Raw genomic sequence first — 24,570 nt, 5'->3', positions numbered from 1 at the left:
AAAGTGAGGCGTGGATGGGAATGCTCTGCTGCTCCTCACGTGCGTTCCTCTCGCGGTTCCTGGGCTCGGTTGGTTTGCTTCAGATGCACTTTGACTATTCACACGTCATTTCAGATTTGGATGTAACTACCAGGTTTTATTTGATGTGAGAAGGAGCAGCAATCACGGTGCTTGGAAGCAAAAGGCACTGTTTGTTTTGTGATGCTCACAGGGATTCCTGTTTTGCAGCTACCACGTGCATATTTCATAGCCGTGTAGACAGCTCCTGTCAATTAACGTGAATTATGGCTCCAGAAGCGTTCATTCACCAGCAACCTGCACTACATTAACTCCTGAGTTCCAGCCCCTGCCAGTGGCAAACTCATTGCAATGCAGATAGAAATCACTTTGAAACTTATGACTGGAAAGGCTTTCTCTTATGGGATTGCTGTTTCTGATGCTGGGGGACACTTTCTGATGTCTCTTGGGGTCACTTTGCATATCAGATTCAGGCTGCAACCTCCTCCTGAAGCGTGTGGCTTCTTGCCTCCCATTGTGTTCCCAGCTAGAGAGGGAAAATCCCTGCCCCTGGCATGGCAATAGTGGCACAGGCTGGTAAACCTGGCCTGTCTATCCGTGTGCAGGGAGAACAGCTGAAGGGAGAGGAGAGTTCCTCCCAGCACAGCCCAGGATCCCCTCACAGGAGAGCCCAAGAGCCCATCCAAGGACAATCCAAGAGCTCATTTAGGACAAAGCTCCAGCTTACTCTTCTTTTTCCTCCCACCTCTGCCCCGGGCTGTGTGGTTTCCTGGCCCTTCCTGAGCTCTGAGGCTTGCTGGAGCCCAGCAGGGTTTTTGAGATGTAGATTAGTCTTCTTCTGGTCAAGTGCGTTGAATAAGTTCATGGAATAGTCTGTGCGTGGCTAGGAGGTGGGAGATGGGATAAGGGATTTTGTGAAACTCCAGGGTTCCAAAGATCATGAGTTAAATTGGCTTTGTTTTCTGGCTTTGCAGGCTGGGAGCTCTGGTCTCTTGAGAACTCTGAAGACCTCTTGGTAACGTTTGATACCTGTCAGGGGGAAAAGATTTGCAGGTGTAAACAAGAGTAAATCTTAGAGAGCAAAGGGAGATGATTGCCTCTGGGCTGTATCCATGCAGTAACTCACCAGCTCGTATCTTTTAATAGCAAGGAATGCAGGGTTTGCTTATGTTTACCAGCCGAACGAGTGGAGAGAACTCTTTCTTTTTTGGGTCCACAGACTGGATGCCATGAGTAGGTATTTAGGCAGTGTGCTCAGGCACTCAGCTCTGGAGGACAAATGGATTTTAGGTGGGGGTTCTGAAGTGGAGCTTAGCTGAGCTGCCATCTCCACTCTGCTGCAGGCCCTTTTAGAGTCTTTGGTCCTTTATTAAATCTTGCCTGTGTTTCAATTACCACTTTTGAAACTAAGGCAAGGGTAGGCACTGATCTAGGCATATCTTTGCAATGCACAGATCTTCTGCTTACGAGATCCATGAAAGCACCTGGGCTGGCAGATAAAGCAAAAGTTGAAGTGCTGGTTAGAAATTTCTCCTGACTGTGAGGAAAAGGTAACTTCTGCCACGTGGGCTTTTCTGGATGTTGGCCCAAGTTCTTTGCAACACCATCTCTCTGGCTTTTCTCAAGCCAGGGCAAATCTTTCTGAATCTGATCTTTTGACTCCTGTGTTTTCTTTTATTGTAGAGTTTTCCTAGGCAGCTGAGTAAGAGTCAGTAAGCCAGGGGAGCCACACCAGCTGCTCCATACCACTATGTCTGTGCAGAGCAAACCAGAAAAACTGGCTAAGCTGCTAAGGGAGAGAGCTTCCATGGGCTGGGGAATCCTCTGGTGGGGCAGAGTCAGTGCAGAGCAATTCCCTCTGCCAGCACGTGGACTGGATTACAGATGGGTAAAGAGCCAGTAGTGCCTTTATCCTGATGTGTGACAGGTGAACTCGTGTAGGTGGAGTTCAGGTGATGACAAGAACCTTCAGAGACCTTTGATGGTGGCCTGTGTATTGTCTGAGTTGTCCTTGCCATTGTCTGTAGCTCACCAAGTGAAGCCCAGATGGATTTGGTGCTCACAGGTTGGTCCTCCAATGCTGCTGTGATGCTGCTGTGCTGACTGACCTCTGCTGAAGAATAATTTCTTTGCTGCAATAAAGCACTCTTGTAGCTTTTACATCTCCCAGGTGGGTTACAGAGTGGGTGTGTGTAATTTACCCCTAACAGGTGCTTTTCACTGGCTGCATGTAGGGATTAAGGAGCAGCTTGAGGAAATATCTCATAGACACAGCAAGGTTTGTTAGCTCCTTCTGCCCAAGCAACCATTCCTGAGTGGGTAGTATATTCAAGGTGCACCTCATCTATTACCTGCTTGCACAGGTAGAGTGCCTGCAACCACTGCAAAGGGAGCCTGTGCTTCTCAAGTGAGTAACATGAGACAGTATTTGCAACTGAAACCTTTGCAGCATCAGCTTTGGGAAAGCAGTTTGATGGGCACTGGGGTGCACACAGTTGCCCCCAGGTCTGGGGAAGTGCGCAGGGGGGAGAGTTGTGGCTGTGGCACTTGCACAGGCATAGCCTGCTCTGGTGTCCAATAGGCCCTTTGTAGGGAGTGTGCATTGCTAATTTATCTGGAAAACAGGCTCCGGTCCCAAGACAGCCTGGAGATCCCAGCGATGCCTAATTCTGTGGAATTTTCCTGGGACTGTGCAGAACTCCCATTGATGCTGGGGCCATTACATTGAGCTGCCCCTGCTGAGGTGGGTGTTGACCCAGCCCACACATTTAAAACCTCAGAAAGATTTTCATTTACTCAGTGGCCACCAAAACTGGTTCCTTTGCTATGGCTTGTCTGTTGTGGGAGACTGCCTTGTGTTGGAAAGGATATTATCTGATGTGCCTTTGCTAGCACCATGTTAAATGCTGCTTTGCCCAGCTGCCCTTGCTGCTGCCAAAGGCAAAGTAAAATTGAATATTGTGGTGGGGTTGATCTAATCATGCTAACGAATATATTTGCTAAGGTGAACTTTTTCCAAGATGAACTTTTCCACTGTAGACATAATCTGTAGTTCCAGACAAGTTAAAGAGTACATAAATGATTCATCTCTAGCTGGTGTCTGTGCTCATTGTGGTTGTAACTACCAGCTGCTTTTACAGAGATGTTTGTTAGGGAGGAGAGCATTGGCCCATTTACCTCAGCAGAATTCTTGGTGGGAAAGGTGGGGGAACTTTGAGAAAAACTTACTGCTCCCTCAATTTCTTTTCCAGCTTCAGGGCAGGTGGGATACAGGCACTAGGAAGATGGTGAAAGTCATTGTAGGCACAAAGTAAGGAGCTGAGAATTGTGCTCTTGCCCTTTCATTGCTGGTTTTTGCTGGTCTGACCCTGTGCAATGCACACGCTTCCTAGGAATTTGGTAAGTCTTCTATCTTGAGCCAGGAATGTGGATTTTGAAAATTGTTTCACCAAACTCTAAGGCCACGACATGCACAAGGGCCACTAATTTATCTGGAGCATGGGAGCAGTTATCACTTGGTCAGCCCAGTTCATGGCTGAAATATTAGCATTCCCCAGGATGGAGAAGTGGTGGCTGCCCCATCCCTGGAAGAGTACGTGGTCAGGTTGGATGGGGCTGTGGGCAACCCAACCTTGTAAATGGCATCCCTGGCCGTGGCAGAGGAGTTTGGAACTATGTGGTTTTTAAGATCTCTTCCAACCCAAACTATTCTGGGATCCTGTGATTGCCGCTCTGGTACTAGGGAGGTCAGAGAGGTCCATGTGTAACTGCCCATTTAATCTTACAGAGATAGAAAGAATTTTATTAAGCATGACAGAGATGAAGCTTGAACTGGATTCAAACAACTCAGTAAGAGTTGTTCACTCTTAACTTTCTCCTGCAAGCCAAAGTCAGCACATCTCTTCCTGTGGGAGTCACTTCTGAGAGTCACAGAGGAGGTGTGGCTGATAAGATGCATGGCTTTGAGGGTGACTGCAGGGCTTCCCTGCACACAGAGCTGTTCAGGGCAGTCCTTGTGATCACAAAGGGCTTTTCATGGCACAGTCTGGGGTCTGAGGGAGCTATACACTCACTCAGCTGTAGGCAGTGACCTGGAGCATTTTAGGAGTTGAAGATGATGAAACTGTGAGTGAGGCAGTCCAGCAAGATCTGAGGTACCGCCATCACTTATGCCTGGATGCACTAATTGGTAGGAGGCTGGAGGCAAATTTAAATAAAAACATACTGCACAATTATGAGAGATTAAGTCAAGATGGATTTACCAAAGCTGTAGGAGTGAAGGGAAGAAGCACATGGCTGCAGTTTGAGTAGATTGTACAGAATCTCTGTCTGCCGAACCTCCCTGATTCTGAGCATCCCACCAGAGACAACTCTTGAGTAACCAGCTGAAGGGGGCTCAAGAAGTGACACTTTAAACTTTACTCTTGGACCAGGCGTCTAACTCTGCAAAGGACTAGGTAAAAGGGTTTGTAGAGATTTAAGTAGAGGGGTGTGGAGGTCAGAGCTGAGTCCTGCAGAGTTTGTGTTCATTTCCTTTCTTTGGTGCTGCCTACAGCCTGAGTTTTGATCTCAGCCTGTGCCACAGCAGCCATTTAGAGGTCAGGGGTTGGGTGCCATGTGCTTGAACAAAATAGTGCTTAAATAAAATAGTGAGACTGAAGCCAAGAATCCCAGGAAAGGCTTTTTGCTCATGTCTGCTCAGAGACTGCTGTTTGCAGCCCCATGAGAAGACGACACGATCTCCAATCTCAAAATGAAGCTCTGAAGAACAACCACCAAATCATAGAATAATTTAGGTTGAAAAAGACATTTAAGGTCATCAAGCCCAACCATTAATGCAGCCCTGCCTAGGCCACAAGTAAACCATGTCCCTAAGGGCCACATCTGCACATCTTTTAAATGCCTGCAGGTATTTAAATACCTCCAGGAATGGTGGCTGCACCACTTCACTGGGCAGCCTGTTCCTATGCAAGAGCACAGAGTCATTTAAGAAAAGTTTAAGCAACAAAAGACATGGAGTATTAAAGTATTACTCGCTTTCAAATGGCTGAAGATTAAGAGTGAAGCACAGAAGTGACTGCAACAGCACCTCTCACAGAGGTTTTAGTGGCCAGTCACCACCATAATTCTAAAATGCTGTTCTACTTAAAGCATCATCATTGTCAGAGAGGAGGAAAGAGGGAGAACTGCATTCAGAACTGAACCATTATCTAGTTCTGCAGAACTTAACAGATATTTTAATGTCTGAAGATTGTCTTAAAAAATACTTTTACATTATCCGAAATGTGAGTGAAGAGCAGAATTGGTAACTGTTTTCTTTTCTTCCTTTCTTTGAGACCTTAGGTACTGAGGTTGTGACCATGGTGTTCAGGTGTTGTGAAGAAAGGCTGTCAACACCTCTTGGAAAGTACTCTCCAAATTAAACAATGAAAATTTTAAAAAAGGGTGTCCAACTGGTGGCTTAGACTGAAAAGTAATCAGAATTAAAAGTCCTGCTGCTTCTTTGGGCTGGAAGGGTGAATGTGTTGGTCTATTAGTATAGAAAATTGCTATAAACCCCATAGCCTGCAGTTGTCTGGCACAGCAGTGTCTTCTGCCATGCCCATCGAAGCAGGACTCCTGTCTTCCATGGAAATTCAGTCTTTGGTGTCAGGGATGGAGTTTGCTGTCACCACCAGGGGCTTAGGGAGAGTTGTCCTAGTTGGCCAGACAGCCCATTTCACAAAAGCCAAGGTGGAAGCCCAGCTAGAAATCCATTCCCTGGGCTTTCCCTGAGCATGGCTTCACATGGGGAAATGCAGTTCCCAGGGTGCTCTACATCCACACGGTCACTCAGGCCAGCACTGACCTGGGTTAATTACAATAAATGCTCCTTTGAAGCATGTTATGGAGAGGGAATGGCAGGTATTTCACCTTAACTGACTGAATTAAGCTCCTTTCCTTTTGCAAGCTGCTTCCCAAAGTACAGCAGTGTCAGTTTGCTCCTCTTCATCCTGCAGTGAGAATAATTTACGTGGAACGCGTTTTCCCTCCTGCTAAATGCTTTTTCTTAGCATGTCAAGCGTGTACATTGCTGCTGGCAAAAAGCAACCAGACTTGTAGAAAGAAAAATTTCTGAAGAATGTGTGGGGTGTTTGGGTGGAGCACAAATGAGCAGATGTTCCCACAGAACAACAGGGTTTTATGGTGAATGAGCAGAGGTAAAGCCCTGGCTCCAGGGCAGCTGGATGTGTTAGATGTGCTCCACTGTAAGAGCCACAGATGCAGCAGGACTGCAGGAAAAAATGACTGCTGGGATGTGACTGAACCCTTGAAATGCTGTGTCTGGGCATTTCCTGCTGAGGGAGATTATTGGGATGGTTGGATGTGGGATTACTGGGATAATCTGTGTCCGGCTCACAGCCACTCTCAACTGACAGTGTTTGGCTTTCTGAAGCAAACTAATGTGAAGTTTAACATCAGGCAGAAGAATGCCTGTAAGAAGTTTCAAACCTGAGCATTTGAAGATGGGCCATCTAAATCCACAATATTTAGAAATAGTAAAATGCCATTTCTTTGGCTTGTAATCACTTTATTTTTATAACTGAGTGGTCAAAAATTATGAAATATCTCTTTCACCTCCCTCAAGCAAGGTCAAGAAGCACAGAATCTAATTCTCCACTTCATCCAGTGTGGTCCCCGTGCCCCAGTTCCATGGGTTACTGATGCAATGTGATCAGATAGTGAACAAAGCTATTGCTTTAATTTGCAACATATTGAATCTCTCAGCCCTTCTGAAAATATGTGCTTTAGCTTCAGTGTCTGTGAACTATGGTAATTACCTGTAGAAACTCATCTTTCAAGTTTGATATCTTTGGCACCATTCTAAAAGATTATTTAGACAAAGGAAAAGCCCCTCCAGTGCCCCCACTTGTCACTGGACCCTGCCTACATCCGTGTTTCTGGGAGATGTGGTGCCAACTCACCCCGTTCCTCGAGTTTGCATTGCCCTACTAAATACTCTATTAAATTTGCCAAAGTCTTTGTTTTTCAGCACCTGTAAGATATACGAAAATAGAGAATTTAATGATTAACCTAAATGTTTCTATGATTCTATGATAATGATTTATTTTCTGCTGAAATTCCCACTCTCTGGACATTAGTTGCCCCACCCAAAATCTGCAGCATTGGTGCCTGAATTTCAAGGTACCTAAGATGAATGTTGTGAGCTGTGCTTCTGGAGTGTTACTGAGAGCTTGGTGATAGCTGATTTCCTCTGTCTTATTTGTGTCTTGCTCATGCATGCATTCTGCACAGAAATCTGGCAAATGTTTAGCTGGACTGAATTGAGATGTTGCACCTCATCTGATGTTTAATGTGAACCATTCACACCTTTGAGGCAGGAATTAAGTGTCAGGTTTCAGTCACTGTAATTAGCAGTTGCTTGAAATGATGGTTAAATACATTTTCTGAGCCAAACGTATCACTCAGATACTGAGGAAAGAAAAATAAACACAGATCAGATCAGAATTAGATTTGATCATTTGGAATTTTATGCAAAATAAGCTGGAAACTTTGACGGGCAAGGAGATATGGAAGCTGATCCCTTTGTAGCCACAGATTCTCATTTCTCAGGGGGATGAGAAAGCTGTGTTATAAGCCATGGGATGACTTTGCCGGCCCTGTCTGTCTTGTGTGGCTGAATCCTGAGGGATGATGTGGATTTTGCAGGGGAGTAACTGCAGGAATATTTTCAGATGCTTTTAGAAAGGGGCTGTTGCCTTGATATGAGTCAGCTGTGAGGAGGATCCTAGACCAGAATCACAAAACAGCCAATTCCTGGGTGATGAATGAGGTCTCAAATGAAAGTGTTGCCTTTTTTTTTTTATTATTATTTTTTCCCCTTTGCAGGATAATCACAGGCTGACTTGTCACTGAACAACCCCAGCTATAGCATATTTCACAAAACCTCCCTGGAGGTGTTTAAAAGGCACGTTGCACTTGGGAACATGGTCTAGTGGTGGGGCACAGTGATCCTGGGCTGAGTGGTGGACCCAATGATCTTAAAGCTCTTTTCCATTCTCAGTGACTCTGTGATGACCAACACTTAATACCAGGAGGCAACATTGCACCTGAGCATTCACCCCTAATGCTGCATTGCCTGACTGCTTCATTTCTCAACTTTAATGTTGCATAAACAACTGTTTTTCTGCCCTGTTCTACATGCTCACACATGCACAGAGGCCTTGCTTCTCCAGTCCCTCCCACACAAGCTAACCTCTATTGGCTTTGCTGGAAATTTTGCCTAACACCTGCAAGGATGGTGTTTTACAGGGTTCCTTGAGGCTGACTGTAATAATGAGGATGTGTCTCCCTTTTGGAGAGCTGCCCACTCTCCTTGGGCTCATACAGTTTGTATATTCTTCTCTGTTCATGAAATCCATGAGATTCACTGATCTGGGCAAGGTAAATGTGAGCTGTACCCCTGATGTGAGGATTGTGGTGCATTCAGAAAAACTAACTAGCAGTTAATCAGCCAGCCAAAATTATTTTGGCTTCTGTAACCTCGGAGTAACCCCTTTTGCCAGAAATTTCTTGCCTTTTCTCTACCTTGTAAAAATTGCTTAAATTCTACTTTTGAATACAAGGCTTGGAAAAGTCATGCCAACAGCCCTCTGTAATGTTGTAATGAGTACAGCACTTACCTTTCTGTTTTGTGAATATCCAGTAACAGCCTTGCTTTTGCAAACTGAATTCCTGAAAATGTCATTAAAATCATTCTCAAAGAGTGAAAACAGTGGGGTTTTGCATGAAATGATCTCGGTATCTAACGGCTCTCACTGGCTCAGGTGCCTTAAATACTGTTTATTTTTTTAAAGAGAAAAAGAAATTATAATCACAAATAATTTGAAATAAAGACAGAGTGTGCATGTGTCTCCTATGCTCTGAGACCCTTTTGATGAAAAAAATCTCATCACAAGCAATTAACAGTTAAGGAGCTCAGGTGGAGGTGGAAGGAAGTGTGTGCAGAATGTTTCAGCCCATCTGAGACTTCAGATTAAGGCAGAATTAGTCTTAGTGGTAAACATCAATAAAACTGGTAAGCAATACTAAAAGTATACATTTTCCCAGAATTTTTACCTAACAACAGAACTGTTCCTAGGCTGAAATTGTACCTAGCAAGCATAGAGATATCACTATATATTAATTACAATGTGTTTGTTAATAGCAGGGAAAAAACACTTGCAGAGAAAAGGAGAGTGATGCCCACCTGGCAGAGATCCAGGTATACCCTCCTGCCCTCTGCACAGACATTGATCCGAGCAGAAACACCAATTTTCTGTTATTATTAGCTGCAGGAGGTCCAGCTCCACTCATCCATCTTGAACCTCTTTGCTCAGCCTGTACAAGGAGAGATGGGAGCTCCTTTGCCTTCCTCCCTTGCAGCCTGGAGCCGGCAGCCCTGACTGGATCTTGATGTTGTTTCAGCATCAGCCTCAAAGGTGTGTTGCATTTATTTGCTTTTTTATTTGTTTGTTTGTTTGTTTGTTTGTTTGTTTTTATTTTTAAATCTAATAGTCACTGTGCTGTCCAGGAGCCAGATATGGTGGTTTCAGACCTTGGTAGTTGATTTGCCAGATGAAGTCCCTGGTCATCAGGGCTATATTGCACATCTTCTCATCTCTCTTGAGCTATTTGAAAGATGATAAAACTTGCAAAAGCATGAACTAATTTTCATGTGTTTTTGTCGTATGAGTATTTCCTTGGGTAGTTTGTGAAGTGCTTTTTGGCAGATGATTTTTTTCATTTGGGTGTTCATACACGCCAGGCTGAGGCAATAAAGGTTGTTCTGAGTGGAATGGCTTTTTTGAAGAGGGAGACTCTGCACGGTCTCATCAGGGTGGTGCAGGTGTTCTCCCAGAGTTTGACCATAAATGCCTTTGGGAGGTACTTGCAGAGGCTTTGCATGTGTAAGCCATAAACCTCCAACAGAAGCATTCCATAGGAATGTATGTGCTGACGAGGGCATTTCCACAAAAGCTCTTACAATTCCAGATCAAAGAGGCCTAAAATTTATCTCCTGCATCCCTTCTGTAGGTTAGAGTTGGCTGCATGGTTTCTGTCCAAGAAAGACTATCACCTGATATTTGCATTACATGTACAATAAGAGCTCTGAGATGACTTTCAGACTATCACAACTTTGAAATTCTCACATGCAGGCTGTAAATGGGTGGCCCTTTCTGACAGCAGCACATTCCCAGTGTGTGAACTCACCAGTAACTGGAAAGGTATTGCATCTTTCTTAGGAAACCATCTTACAGCTTGGAACTTTCCCTCCTTTTGTGAAGATGACTCAGCTTCCCCTGTGCCCATCTCTGTTCTTCTCCTTTGGTTTCTGTATTGCCTTTCCCAGCTGAACATCTCAGTGCCTTTATGCTGACATGTCCAGCACTGCCTGCTCAGCAGTTTCCTAAGAGTTTGAGGTCCATGGTCCTGTAGTTATCACCTGCTGAGATTCCCTTGGCTGGGCCAGGAGGTGTGTGGTGCCAGACTGCTGCTAAGGCAAGAAACTACCATCAAATGGGAGAAGACAGCCCTGGGTGATGGCATTAGGCAAAACCCTTGGAATGACCCTGGATATCCTCTGAAGCCACTGGCCAAACTGAATCAATTAGACACATCCAAGAGCTGATCCCATCCTTCTGCTCAGCCCTCACGGAGGTGCATGAAGGCATGAATGAAATTCATGAATGAAAATACGGTGGGCATCATCCAGGTAATGTCATCATTTAAGCACTTGGCCTTCCACGTGGAAGATGTGTGTCTGTCACTCCAGGACAGGGAGGTAGTTGCTCTGGAACCCTGTAATCTGCAATGAGTGTCTTTTCAATGCTCTTTTAGTTTGCTCCTCCAGAATGGCCCCCGGCACCGTCACCTCTGGGCCTGCCATTGCCCATGGGACAGACGTGGATGTGGGACAGACAAACGCTGCCAGGAGGCACAGGAGGATGAAAACAAATCTGTCTGCTGCAATATGAAGACGTTACCTGTCAGCAGTACTAGAGCAGGTTTAATAGCAGGGTCTGCTTGCAAACTTCTGCAAAGACAAGCTCATTTCTTGTTTGGAAGAAAATTGGCTTTTTCTGCCTCCTCTGTATTACTGGTGTGAAAGTGGAAAAATTGGCTGAAACCAATGTGTTTTCTGCCTTGCTGAGCAGACTAGACAAGTGTCTGATGGAAGGTCAGCAGAAAGAGCAATTTCTTGACTAATTTATTTTCTCTGCTGGAGGAAAAGATAACTGCACTACCTGGGAAAGACAAGGAATGATTTCTCTTGCGCTGGGTTTGGGCAGATTCGGCAGGATCTGAGCTACCACATAGGGAAACATGCTGGCTCCTGGGAAAGTGGCAAGCTGCTGGCTGGATCCTGGGTGTCCAGGCAGCTCTTCTGGCTGTGCAGGAACATGTCAAGAGTGCATAACAGCACTTCTTCAAGGAGCTCAGTGCTGTGTCTGTGCAGGCTGTGAGCACTGAGTTATTCTCCAAAGCTGCTTGAGGCAGCTTCACTGAGGACTTGTAAGAATTCATTTGGGTTTTTTCCCCAGTTCTACCAGTCTGGCAGAGCCCTCAGGGGATGTGCTATGTTTTATATTGCCTTTCTCAGCCTTGATTTTCTGCTGCCCATAGTTCTGCTCCTCTCCTATTAAGAGGTTTTGCTGGTATGAGTCAAAAGTTTCACCACTCCTGCTTGTAACCTGCTCTTTAATACAGCCTGTAACATCTGGAAGTCCCTCATTACACCAACATCCATGTTGCCTTTGGCTCAGGGTTGCCTGAACTCAGTGCCTACCTGGCATGTAAGGCAGTGGTAACACCTCCCACCCCATCTCAGTGAGCATGCAGAGGGTGCCCAGGCAGCCCCAGAGGTGAGTGTATATGGCATTTAGCTAAATGCCAGCATCAAGGGCTAGGCAGGGTGTGTTATCACTGGAGAGGATATGTGCTGATTATCCATCTTGTTCTGCCCATTATCAGTTAGTGCTGCCTGATTTTCTGGCCCAATGTGTAGGGAGTGCACCTTGGTGTCCTAGAGGTGGGGAGGTACCTTATGGTCTCCTGGTGCCACATTTCCTCTTGCTTTTACTGTTTAAATTTTGTGCTCAATGCCTATATGAATGTAGCACTGGGTTGGAAGATGCACTTGGCTTTGTCCCTTATTTCTTTTCTCCCAGCTAGGGTCTTTCCTTCTTGATGGAAATGCCAGTTTTTCCTGCACTGGTGAAGAACCTGGAGCAAACCATGGATGGTGAGTGTGATGCAGACTTTGGCCTTAAGCAAAATCATTCCTGAGATATGATTTGGTGAGATATCTTTCTTCTGCTTGCATGCTTCCCCATCCCCTGCTCTTGCCAGACACCACCACCCAAGGAAAAAGGTCTGAGACAGAGCTGGTCTTTGATGGGCACCATAACCCAGAGTTGTTTGTGGCCAGAAATGTCCCCATGAGGCTCTGATTGCAACACTGCACACTACAACAATGATTTCTTTCTTGGTTTTAGATAACAATCTTGTTGGGGCAGGGCACAAGGCTTTTTCAGCTTGACATGTTACCGACACCTGAGATGCTGTTTGTGAAAAACAACATGATGGTTATGAAACAGAGGAACTGAATGAAAGCTAACATGCCTGAGAAAGTGAAGGAAAAAGAGGGTATAAACAAGAGTGACAAATCCTTTCCCCATGTCTGGTGAGCCCATGGTCCTGGGCCACAAAGCCCATGAATGCTCTTTAGCTCCTGGCATCTCCTCTGGCCGTTCCCTCGTGCCCTCCTGTTGTTGGAAGCTCTGCTGTGTTGAGCAGAGCCATCACTCACCCTTTATTCTCCTTTTTCATATCAGCACAACACACACCTCCATATTCCCTTTTCTGGAGATCGTATAGCCCCTGGGAGGGATGAGCTTGCTCAGAAGAGTCACCAGCAGGAAACACCTCCTTTGAGAGTTTGAAATGGCACCAACCACCAGGAAACTTTGCTGTTATGGTTCTAGCTGCCTCCTTCTACTGACACTTGCAGGGCTTCAGACTTTTCTTCCTTTTGCCAGATCCTCCCTGTCTCACCATGGAGCCATGACCAATGGAAATAAATCACAATTTTAGGAATTTATGTGAATGTTGCTATGAAACAGGTCACGGCGGCCAGTGAGAGGCTCTATTTGTGCAGTCACCCACAGAGGAAAGAAGATGTTAGTTTTGCTTTGAAAAATAACTCTTTCATGTGTAAAGGGCATTTTGGGTTTGGGTGGAAGGCTGCAGCCACTGAAGGGGAGGTGAGCTGCAGTGGGATGTTCACTCAGTCACACGGCCTGACCAAGTAAATTTGCAAATTTTCCTTGAGGTTGTTTTGTGCGCTGCTCAATGCACATCACACACTGCAGAGCCAAATGTTCATCCTGGGCTTAGAACTGGATGCACTGTAGGGCAATTAAAGTAAAATATTACCCTCTCCTCCCTGGGCCACAAGCAAACACGGCGGTGGGGGAAGGCCAGCAGAGGAAGAATGACATCACGAAGCCCAAGAGGGAAAGCAAACACCAAGCCAGCACCAGGAGCAGGTCAGCCACTGCACCAGGCCAGACTTTCCTCTTTGTGACTTTGACTTCTGTGCTCTGTTTGCCCAGCAGGCTTTTCTTGGGAAAGCTTTCAAGCACAGGTGTGCTATGCGCCACAGCTCATTGCAGGAGGATCTGGCCCTCTCCTGCTTTTCCAGTCCTGGTGGTGGCAAATGGAGCACAACATCCTCACCACCCTGCCCTGATGAAGCAAGTTCCTCATGAGCCAGCAAAAGGCCATTCAGCCACGCTCTGCCTGCAGCCCTGGATGGCCAGGGCTTGTCCTCTGGCCCGTGCTGCTTTTGCTGGGGCTGGGCTCCGTGTGGTGTCCTTAAAGCATGGAAGCAACTCATTTCAGGTAGCAAGAGTCCTCTCACAACACAGTGGTGCTAAAAGAATAGCATCTTTTCTTACAAGGGCATGGAAATTACCTGAACCCCCATGTAATTTTTAATATTTTTTTTAATCTAGGATGGAACAGTGCTGGTGCCAGTCCCAGTGCCACAGACAGAACCTCCTTGGATGCATGCCATTCCATGCCCAGCAGCACAAAGGTTTGCTACTGTGGGCAGGCTGTACACAGGTAGGCAGAGTTGCATGCCTCGATCCAGGTGTCTAGGAAGCAGTTTAACAGGAGCACTTGTAGGAATCAGTATTATATGAAAGTGCTGGTAGGACTGGCCCAAAGTTTCCCAAGCTGCAACATCCCCTGCATCGTCTGCCACCAGCAAAACCAGGTTTTACTGAGTCCCCGTGCTTAACCCCCCCAGGTCAAAGCCAGGGCTGGCACCTCTGTGCACACAATGGCTGCTGTGGCTACAAATGCACCCACCAACAAATACAGAAGAGTGCCCTGCAACCAAAATGGCTATAATTTATTATGAATACAAAACCTGAACTGGCCAGGACTCGCAAAGCAGCACTATAAACATTAAACCTTCCTGGCACTACAAGTCCCAGTGCCTGGAACACTTGGTTTTGCAAAGGACCCTCACAACTGGGAATAAACCCCAAAATTTATCAACTTGTTTATTTTTTTTTTTTGGTAGAAGTAAGTTTCCCGTGTTAACAAAAGCAGAATAGTTTTATTTAGTGTTCATCTCACACCTTCGACAGCTGCAGCTGTCAGGCACAGAAGTACAGTATTAAAATAAACTGAACAGAGTTGCTCATTGCAAAAATCACACTATGCAAACCTGTGGATTGTAACATCAACAGTATAAAATGTAACAAAATTGGAACTTTTAATTTTTTTTAAGCTTTTAAAGATAATAGTCCAGGCTATAAAACTATATAAGCATTGAATAAGAAATGTTAAAGTCAACAAGTCTACAACAGATACATCTTGTAAAAACTCAATAAATTATATATATATTTATAATATCTAGTAACATTTAAAACCATGCACAGTTTTGTACATTTTCTTTTTTCAGTACAGGAAAACTCTTTGCTTCGAGTACTTGGAATGTACACAATTAGCAGACATTTGTAAGAAAATACCAAAAAATTCTTTTTTTTTATTCCAACAAAACAAAAATCTATAGAAATCTACCTTCTCAAACTTCCACTGAAGTAACCTCAAACTATAAATTATTTATTTTAGGATAAGGATTCTGTGGCTCTAAGAAGAAAAAAAAAAATCTTTAAATGAGATGCTGTCATCCTGTTATTCTGAAACATTGATATGCAATATGCACCAGAGAAAAATGTAAGAATTCAGGATGTAATTTGCTTTGCCTCTTCTGGTAGTACATGAAGAAGTCTTCTGGACAAAAAAAAAAAAAACCCACCCACAAAAAATCCTCAGCCCAAACATCCCCCACTGTCAGCTTGATCCATGCTAACATTCTTTAGGTCACTCCTGTGCTTTTACACAGCTATCTGGCGTTGAGGAACACAACAGCATAGCATTCTAAACACCAAAAATCAGGCATCACTGGCACTTTCCAATGTGTTAGATGCAAAAGAAATATGCAGCTGTAGCAGCTCTCCTGCAAACAGTGTCACTATTTTGCTCACATGGCATTTCTGAAGCCCAAAATACAACAGTACTGGCAAAGGGGAGAGAAAAAACCTACCCTGCACCATCCAAAGTCAACATTTCACTTTGCTGCATACTTGTTATTAAATCGACCACAAAGAATACCTTCATTTGAAAATAGAAAAATAAACACCCACACCCCCTTAATGCACAGTGGTTAAACTGATGGAAGAATTCTTGGCCCTGTTTTTCTGAAATATGTAAAAATCATCTCTCTGCTGCTATTTGTTTGGTTTTAACCACTGGTGATGTATTGAAAAATAAACTTACCTTTGCTCACTGCAATCCAGGATAAACTAATATTTTTTTAATGAATACATATATATATTTATAACATTAAATGTAATTTGTTAAAGGACTGTACATCTATACATTCTTTCAATATTTCCCATAAACACAAAGGAAAAACTTGATTAATATATTTTTTCTCCATTTTTAATAAGTTAAAAAAAAACACCCTTAAGTTTGGTGAAATTTAAAGTTTACAGTAACGCTATGCTATTTAAACCAATGAACAGATATGTTAATGTCTATAAATAACTTTACAAATATACATGTTAAGGTACAATTTTTAAAACAAAACTGTGAAGATACAAAACAAACAATCAAAAACATCTTTCCTTTTGCCCAGATCAGTATATCCTAGATTGCAATGCTCGTATTTTGAGACTCTCTCTCTCAGTACTGCTTTACGTTGCATTAGTATTATACATTCTTTTCTTTTAATATATTTATTTATATATATACACGATATATTTATAGATATATACACAGATTCTCTGGAATAAACCTTTTTGATATAAGTTAAAGGCTCTTGCCTACAGGTACCCGTAACTTCTTTCTCCGAGTCACTGCACGTAGATGGAGCCAAACCTCTGGTGTCGAGGGGTGGATGGAAGAGCTGCTCCCCCCACTCACCCTTGGCAAGCAAGAACAGGCAAACCCCAAAACCGAGATTTATTCCTCTTTTCCCCCCCAGCTGGCTGTTCTCAAAGGTCAGGGTGTGACTTGAGGTGCCGTGTGGGCTCCAGGAGCCAGGTGTCAGGGCACCCTCTGCTCTCAGGTGGGCGAGGCTCTGCTCCCCAGGGACCCCTTGGGGTCTCTGCCATCCCTGGATCTGCTCCTGCCTTGGCACGGACCTGTCGCTCCCAGCCCCGTGCGAGGGCCAAGGCGCTGGCACTTCAGATGACTTGACCATCTCTTCTTACTATTTTTTACTTTCATTTCTCCATGACAATTTGCATTTTACTTAGCTCTGTTTTCTCTTCTTCCAGAAAGGATTCCTTCTATGTAGCTGGGTAGTACGATCATGAAGCTATAAAAACGACGACAACAAAAATATAGATATTTTTATAAATATATGAATCCCTGCAGGCAACGTGGCTTTTCAGCTCCACCAAAAAGGTTCATGTACAGATTGCATAAGCGAAGAATTTCCACATTCTTTACACTTTTTTTTTTTTTTAAGGAAGATTTCTTTTTCTCTTTTCTTCGTATTGCAGGCACAGAACGGTTACTGTGGCACTCGGAACGCACGCGTGGAGGCTGGGAGGTCAGCACCCCCCAGGTTCAACATTCTGCGTAGTAAAGGAAAAATCCCTAACAAAAATGGAAAGTAAACAAAAAAACAAACAAACAAAAAATCATCTAGGATAGATCATCTTGGCAAGAAATTAGTTCCTTCAGGCCAAACAGTGCTTCTTGACTTTTCATACAGCAATAGGGGAAAAAAAAAATTTAAAAAATTATAGAAAAAAAAGGTTAATTTTTTTTCTTGTTTTGTTTTGTTTTTTTACCCTGAACAGCTTGTCAACAACACAAATCTCCAGGCACCATCACACAGTTCCACTGGGAGATCCTTCAGTACGGTTTCATGCTCGGTGCCCCACACTCGAGCCTCCACGGGCACACTGCCCACCTGCCCGTCTGTCCGTCTGTCTGTCCATGTGCCCCGGGGGTGCTCACGTCCGGATGACGCCATTGCAGGGCGGGTGCTTGGGCAGGCAGGGCTCATCGGGCAGCAGGTCATGTGCAAAGACCGAGTCATCCCCTGAGGAGCAGGTGCTGTGGGTGTCCTGGCCGGCCGGCGAGTACTGCTCGAAGGGCACCGAGAGGTCCAGGTACTCCTGCCAGGGTGACAGAGCCATCAGTGCTAGGTGTCCCCCATGCCAGGAACCACGTGACACCCTCCCACACCCATCCTGCCACACTCACATCGGTGGATGTCACAGTGAGGACCCTGTCCAGGTCTTCCACCAGCTGCTTGAAGGTGGGGCGCTGCGAGGGGACGGCGTGCCAGCACTCCCGCATGATCATGTACCTGCACGTGGGGACATGGCACAGTCACACGTGGTCAGGCCAAGTGACACCCACCCACCTGCCCACCTCCAAATTGCTGAAGGAACAGCTGTGGCAGACACGGCCAGCTGGGGGGAAGAGGAGGGTTTTGTGGAGCCATGGTCCTCTTTACTGATCATCTGACACATGACCGTGCCCTCAGAGCAGAAGGAGGACCTGTCCTGAGGGTGACACACCAGAGCTACACCCCCAGGTGCCACCTGCCCAGCAAGGGGAGGTGCTGCGTGTCACTCAGCAGCCTTGGGCTGAGGAAAGTCTACCTGGAGATGGCCACGCAATTTCCCAATGGGGAAAAGCCAACAGCCCAGAGCCCAGAGCCCAGCAGGGTGTATTTGGCCTCAGAGGGAATGGGGAGTGCAGCAAGGTCAGCCCCCACCGCACACTCACAAATCATGGGTGCAGTTGGCGGGTTTGTCCATCCGATGGCCTTCCTTCAAGAGCTTGAAGAGTTCCTCAACAGGAATTCCTGGGTATGGAGACCCTCCCAAAGTGAAGATCTCCCATAGTAGCACGCCAAAAGACCAGCTGGAAACCAAAGAAAGATCTTTAAAATTCAATGAGGTTTTTTTTCCGAGCCCCCCCATATCCCATCCCCCTTGCTTGGCTTTATTTCTGTGCAGCCATGCATAGCTAACAAAGTCATCAATAGCATGACTAATTGCCTAGGCCATTTTTACTAGTTACTTGGAGATCTCTGCTGATCCAACTCAATAGCAAAGAAATCCCAGGCACCAAGTCTGAAATTGAAATGAGCATTTAATCAGATAGGTGACAGCCCATCTATCACCGCCAGCTCTTTGTTAGGTCTTCCACCAGCTCCACTGAATGGAACAAATCAAATTATTCATGCACGGCTTCCCTGAATTGCAGGCTTGGAACCACAGGCCACTAATTGTGCAAGCTGATACCAAAACTTGCTTGTTACAACACCCATTTCACTGGCCAAGCCGGGAGAAAAATACCCCAACAAAAATCAGCCGAGCACTAATGTTACACACTTCAGTCCTGCAGCTGTGCTCTGGTTAAAAGTCCTTTTTTTCAAAAATATCTTTTGCCTTCTTCATTTTCTTTCTAAAAACAGGGATTATCTGTCTCTGTTTCGCTTTCACGCACACTCACTCTCCCATTCTCTAGCTTTGATTTATCTGTCATGCCCTCTGCAGCATTACCTAAGCAAGGAAAGTATGATTTGAGATTAATAAAAGCCAAAATATCTGAAAAATACAGAAATAGAAAGGATTCATTTGTCCAGTTGCGAGCAGTGAGCTCTGGGGAGAAGGCAGGCTAGCTACAAAAATGCCATTATGGATCAAATATTACAATAAAAAGCTAGCGTACATGTGAAGCTGCTTCAGCCCTTGCAAAATTCAGATGTGTTACTGATTTACACGTAAGGAGTGCTCTGCTGTTTGGCTAATGTGCAGAGGTACTAAAACAGATGAGATAGGATTAGGAAAAATAAAATAAATGAAATGGCAAAATTAATCTGAGACTGTATTTGCTGAATATTCTTTGATCAATTGTAACAAGAGACAGAGTATTTCAAGCTCATTCCACATCCTTGACTGAAGTATAACAGTCTGGGGCAAAGTGTGGACGATGCCGAGGGTAATTTTTTTTCTCATGAGGTTTTTTGGCACAATATTTTTCAACTGCAGGATGAATCACCTCATCTATAAAGTGGATGAAATACCTGCCTGCTTTCCAGTGATTTTTCAGCTGCTCCCTAGAGACCCTCAGATGAAAGCAACCAGATAACAGCAAAATAAAACCACGTGCGTGAAGATGCAGCTTGGAATCAATTCCTGTACTTTTGCATCCCCAGGCACTCCAGAAGGGAACGAGCCCTGGTCATGCTTAGCAGTACTTTTGTCTGTAAGATACTATAGGTGTTGATTTCCCTGTTGTATTTTTTTTTTTTTTAAGTGTGGGTTTGCTTACACATCGCTCTGGTGAGTATAGACCCGGTCAAACAAGGCTTCTGGAGCCATCCATTTCACAGGCAGCCGACCCTGTAATTAGGAAGACAATGGGAACATCCCATCAGCATATTCCCCCAGCCACAACGGCACCATCTGAATCTTCTTTTCTAATCCAGTTGGAAACATTTTCATTAACAACCACATCTGCCTTCCCGGTCACTGGGCAGAGCAGCAGTGGCCATATAAACACATTAGAGCATTTGATCCCTGGATCTTCACTGACAATCTCTGCAGTAAATGCTCTCTGTAGAGCACTGGATTTTACTGCCAAGGCAGGTTTAACATATCAGTGCATCTAAATCTTTGCATGGGAACAGCATCCAAGGCTCACAGATGCAGTGAACTCTGTGGCAGAGCATGGAACAACACTTTCCATCTCTTTGTCTGGGAAGTACAGTTGACTCCAAGTCCAAACTCAGTTTTAGGCTCAACCTGAAGGGAAACTTCAAAAGAGTGATGGCAAGGGCCAGGTCCTCTAAGAAACAAATCCTGATCCTGCTGGAGGCTAAAGGAGGAGGTCTGATCCCATCCTACATCATGGTCATAAACACAGACTGTCACGTGAGAAATACAAGATGAGAAAGGCTAGATTAATCATAATTCTCTGGGGCTTTTTGTTTGGCCCCTGGAGGGAGACAGAAAGTACAGTTTTGTGTTTGAAGCATAATTTGGTTATGGGGGAACTTTGTCCTCTTCTCACCCACTGTCTCACTGTGGGAGACAACTAGAGATGAGACACAGGCAGGATATACAAATGGGATTATGCTCTCAGTTGTTCCACACAGCTTGAACAGGGGAAAATCCATCTGATCTGTGATTAAAATTCCCGATAATTATTATTAATTTATGATTAAGAAATCCTGGCAATTAAGGAAGATTTCTGATATGCCACTGAAGTGGATCAGGATGGACATGGTGGACTTCAAAGGATTGCTTGGACATTTAAACCCCTTGCAGTCCCAGGACCTGCAGGTTTCTGCACTGCCCTCAATCTTCCACTGCCATCTCCTCACTCTGTCCTAGTTAGGGTTTTCCCTCAGGGCTCAACATCTGCTGCAGGCTCTGAACCAAGACACAGGGCTTATTCTCTCAGTCCTTCATTTGTAATTCATCTCTACAGAAAAGATAAACAACTCCAGGCCTCGGCCCCTGTCTGGGACCATCTTCTCACTCTTGGCAGTGGAGTCAAGAAGCTCAGTTGTAAAAGAGAGAGAAATACATGAAAGACAGGTAGATCCAGGTATACAAGAAGTTACATTCCTCTGTCAAGGGCTCTGGTGAGACAGAAGTTAGCTCCTTGGGACCTCTATGAACAGTAGTGGAGCAGACTGGAAAGGGCTCCATTCCTGTTTGGGAGAAACCTGAGTTTCTCTTAGTCTAAAGCATCCTGGCCAGAGCTGAGACCTCACAACCAGCTGCCAGCAGGACCAGGATCTGTCAGGGAAAAAAACAGAGGGTGGATTGACTCCTGGGACCAGCCTACCTACAGTCCCTCACCAGGTGAAGTCCCTGTCAGATTTCTTCCTCCAAAGCCCCTCTAGAAAGGGAGATGTGGGACAAGGGCCTCTTGCTGCAGGGATGACCGAGCTCCCTGCCAGAAGGAGAACTGCGTGTGCTTGGCAGCTCTGTACTTACATTGGTGGTTTTCTTGTAATAGTCAATGTTGTGAACGTCTCTAGCGAGGCCAAAATCAGCTATTTTCATCACATTATCTTCAGTGACTAACACGTTCCTGGCTGCCAAGTCGCGATGAATGCACTGTGAAAGGTGAGCAAGCCAATAAATAAGGGCTCGTTAGCTGCTCGCGCCTGGAACCAACAGCACCGTGCGGTTTATGAGCTGCCGTTTCATTGACTCCCAGGCTCATAAAGCTGTGGGCACTGCTCAGCCCCTGGCTCTGTGTGTCACCACCCCACCGTGCCTGCTCAGTGGGAACCACCTCTTAGCAACACCTAATTGGTGGCCTCGGAGCCGGCATGGCCACGCACGCGTCTTTTCTCTCTGGATGGGGTGTACGGATGAGAAAGCCATCTCTTCTCCCCTGGGATGTGCAGCTGCTTTTCTGTGCTGCTTCCCCCAGGAAGAGGAGTGCAGGGTAATGTTTGATGGGAAAAAGATCTTCAAATTAAGGTATCCCAAATACATCCAGAATACACAGACTCACAGAATGGTCTGGGTCGCTGGTGCTTTTATAGCCATTTTGTGGGTGCCAATGGTCCTGCAGGTGACAGCTGCATGGTTCAGGAATGCAGCCTGCATATGGGGACTTTGCATATGGACGGAGCCTCTACCTTCAAAACCCCAAGATACTTCATCCAGCAAAATTTGGCCTCTAAAGGAAAAAGCCTGCAATGTTTTGCCTGGGGTTGTCCCACACACAGAGCCTTCCCTGCCTTTGAACATGTGGCTTTGACCAAGGCTTCTACCAAATGAGGTTTCTCAACTCACCTTCTGAGATGCCAAGTACTCCATGCCCCGTGCCACCTGGTAGGCACAGGAAACCAGGTCCTTGAACGTCAGCTGCTCCTCGGGCAGCTTGCAGGTGTCAAAGGAATAGTCCATGCCAGGTGGGCGGCGTGCCCTGAGGTATTCCCGCAAGTTCCCCTTTGACGCGTATTCCACCAACACATAGAGTGGTCCTGCAAGGAGGAGCACATCAGCATCCAGCAGAGAAGAGCTGACCACCCAAATCTCATCTGGGCCAGTTTGGGCAGCCACTAATTACAGAGAAGGGATGGCCAAATCTGAGCCTCCCACGACCCTGTTAGTCCCGGGCTGCTCTGCTACGTACCGTCCTGTGTGCAGGCACCAAGAAGGTTAATAATGTTTTTGTGCTTCCCAATCATTTTCATCATTTCCATCTCAGAGACCAGGTCAGAAAGGTCTTTGTCTGTGGCATCATCTGGAGAAAGTAGAGGAGGAATGCAAAAAAATGTCAGGAAGAAAATAAGTGTTTAGGGATATAGTTAGGACTGCTGTGCAGCCATGTGGGGCTTTGATGGGGAAACAATACTCAAAATATGGTAGTATTTGGCTTTATTCTACTTTAGGAAGAAGGATAAAAATAAAAACAAAACCTACTACCATGGCAACAAAAGACAAAAGAACAAATAAGTGGAGGTAAATGTTCATATGGAAATCAATAATGCCTTTGATCTTCTGTTTCATACTCACAAGTATTAAAGGAAAAAAAATCACATTTTAGTAACTGGTACCTGCTTTTCTGATAGTTTCTGTCCCTCATCTCTAGGGGACAGCAGTTAATGATGGTAGAAAGTCAGGGTTGGGAGGGAATGTATTTTTTGGACGAAAAGTTGCAAATTCTCTACAAAAATAGGAAAATCTATCTACAAAAGTAGAAAAATTGGCAAAGCCTCCCCAAAGGAATATTCTGGTTTGGAAATAAGGAAATGCTCCTACTTCCAAAACCAGCTTCAGAAAAAACTGAAGGAAATGTAAATTAACTCAACCTGTTTCTGGTAAGAAATATTACTCCCAAAGTCCCCCCATGTAATCTCAAGCCCAGGCTGCTCACTGCCCTCCTTGCTCCAGGTGAACTCCTCAGCTGTGTGTGGTTACTGTGTCTGGGGGCAGGATGGGAAATGGAGACTTATCCAGAGGAGCCCACTGAATTCCCCATTTCTGTTCTCCCTTTAACTTCTCAGATGTCTGGGACCAAGTTTCTTCAATGAAAAAAGTTCCTCAAGAAGGAGTCTGTCAGCTGAAATTCCGCAAACTCCATCTGAGGTTGCTGCACGAGCTTTTGGTAGAACAGGCAGCACTGGTTAGGGGAGGAGTAAGGAGTGGGCTGATTCATGGAGCTGGCTAGAAGTGAGGGGGATTCCCCTTCTTGTCAGGGATGCTATTACCCCTTGGCAGGGAACTGGGTTAATTCCCAGCCCCTCTTCCTGATGGGATTTGCACTTTTGCCTGCTCTCCAGGGACAGCCCTCAGCCCCAGGCTATGTGGGTAAAGGGGAGGAGAGGCTGTTCCTGCTTTCTTCTGTTGTATCTAATTTGTGTAAAAGGCTTAAAAGAGAAGCAAAGAGAGGAAATCCCAGCACAATATGCTGTTCTGTCCTCTGTGGACTCCCCATACCTTTTAGCATCTTGACAGCAACTGTGATGGCCTTGTTTGGCTTGTCCTTATCAATCCCAATTGCTTCTGCCATCACCACTTGGCCAAAACACCCCTCGCCAAGCGGCTTCCCCAAGGTCAGGCTGGAGGGAGAACAAACAGGTGTGTTAGGGGGTCCTGGTGTGGGAACACTCCCAGCAGGCACGGAGATCCCAACCCGTGGCTCTGACTGACCGAGACCGCGTCAATTCCCACTTTGGATCTGGAGGTAGTTCCAGCTCGGAAACATTGGCCAGCATCGGCCCATCGCTGGAGGAGAGGCGCGTGATCCGGACCAGGGGCGTGTTGGAATTCATGGAAGAGTTGGACTCCAGCGACACCTGCTTGGGTAGAGCAAATGAAGTGTTATTGCCAACTGTATCTCCAGGGCAGGCCATGCCCGAGATGATCACTGAGGAGGTTTGAGCTCTCTGGGCCCATGGGCAGATTTCTGGGAATTTCTAAC

At 45.5% G+C, this 24,570-nt stretch overlaps 1 protein-coding gene across 7 annotated transcripts in view; it reads right to left on the bottom strand.

The window, feature by feature from the left end:
• Positions 1 to 14,623: 14,623 nt before the first annotated feature.
• The window catches only part of FGFR3 (fibroblast growth factor receptor 3), a 55,634-nt gene continuing 45,687 nt past the window's right edge, over positions 14,624 to 24,570 (bottom strand). For 5 of the 7 annotated variants that reach the window (XM_038135183.1, XM_038135187.1, XM_038135186.1 and 2 more), the window contains 9 exons: positions 24,300 to 24,445; positions 24,087 to 24,208; positions 22,780 to 22,890; positions 22,437 to 22,627; positions 21,624 to 21,746; positions 19,948 to 20,018; positions 18,394 to 18,531; positions 17,863 to 17,968; positions 14,624 to 17,774 (listed from right to left, as the gene is read on the bottom strand). In XM_038135183.1, coding sequence (XP_037991111.1) covers positions 17,610 to 17,774; positions 17,863 to 17,968; positions 18,394 to 18,531; positions 19,948 to 20,018; positions 21,624 to 21,746; positions 22,437 to 22,627; positions 22,780 to 22,890; positions 24,087 to 24,208; positions 24,300 to 24,445 — 1,173 coding nt within the window. In that variant the 3' untranslated portion in view covers positions 14,624 to 17,609. Of the gene's footprint in view, positions 17,775 to 17,862; positions 17,969 to 18,393; positions 18,532 to 19,947; positions 20,019 to 21,623; positions 21,747 to 22,436; positions 22,628 to 22,779; positions 22,891 to 24,086; positions 24,209 to 24,299; positions 24,449 to 24,570 lie in introns of all 7 variants that reach the window. The other 2 variants (XM_038135185.1, XM_038135188.1) reach the window with 1 other exon arrangement.

The sequence above is a fragment of the Motacilla alba genome, chromosome 4 (assembly GCF_015832195.1).
Source record: "Motacilla alba alba isolate MOTALB_02 chromosome 4, Motacilla_alba_V1.0_pri, whole genome shotgun sequence".
In the NCBI taxonomy this organism is placed as follows: domain Eukaryota; kingdom Metazoa; phylum Chordata; class Aves; order Passeriformes; family Motacillidae; genus Motacilla; species Motacilla alba.
This window is presented reverse-complemented; position numbering and strand designations above follow the sequence as displayed.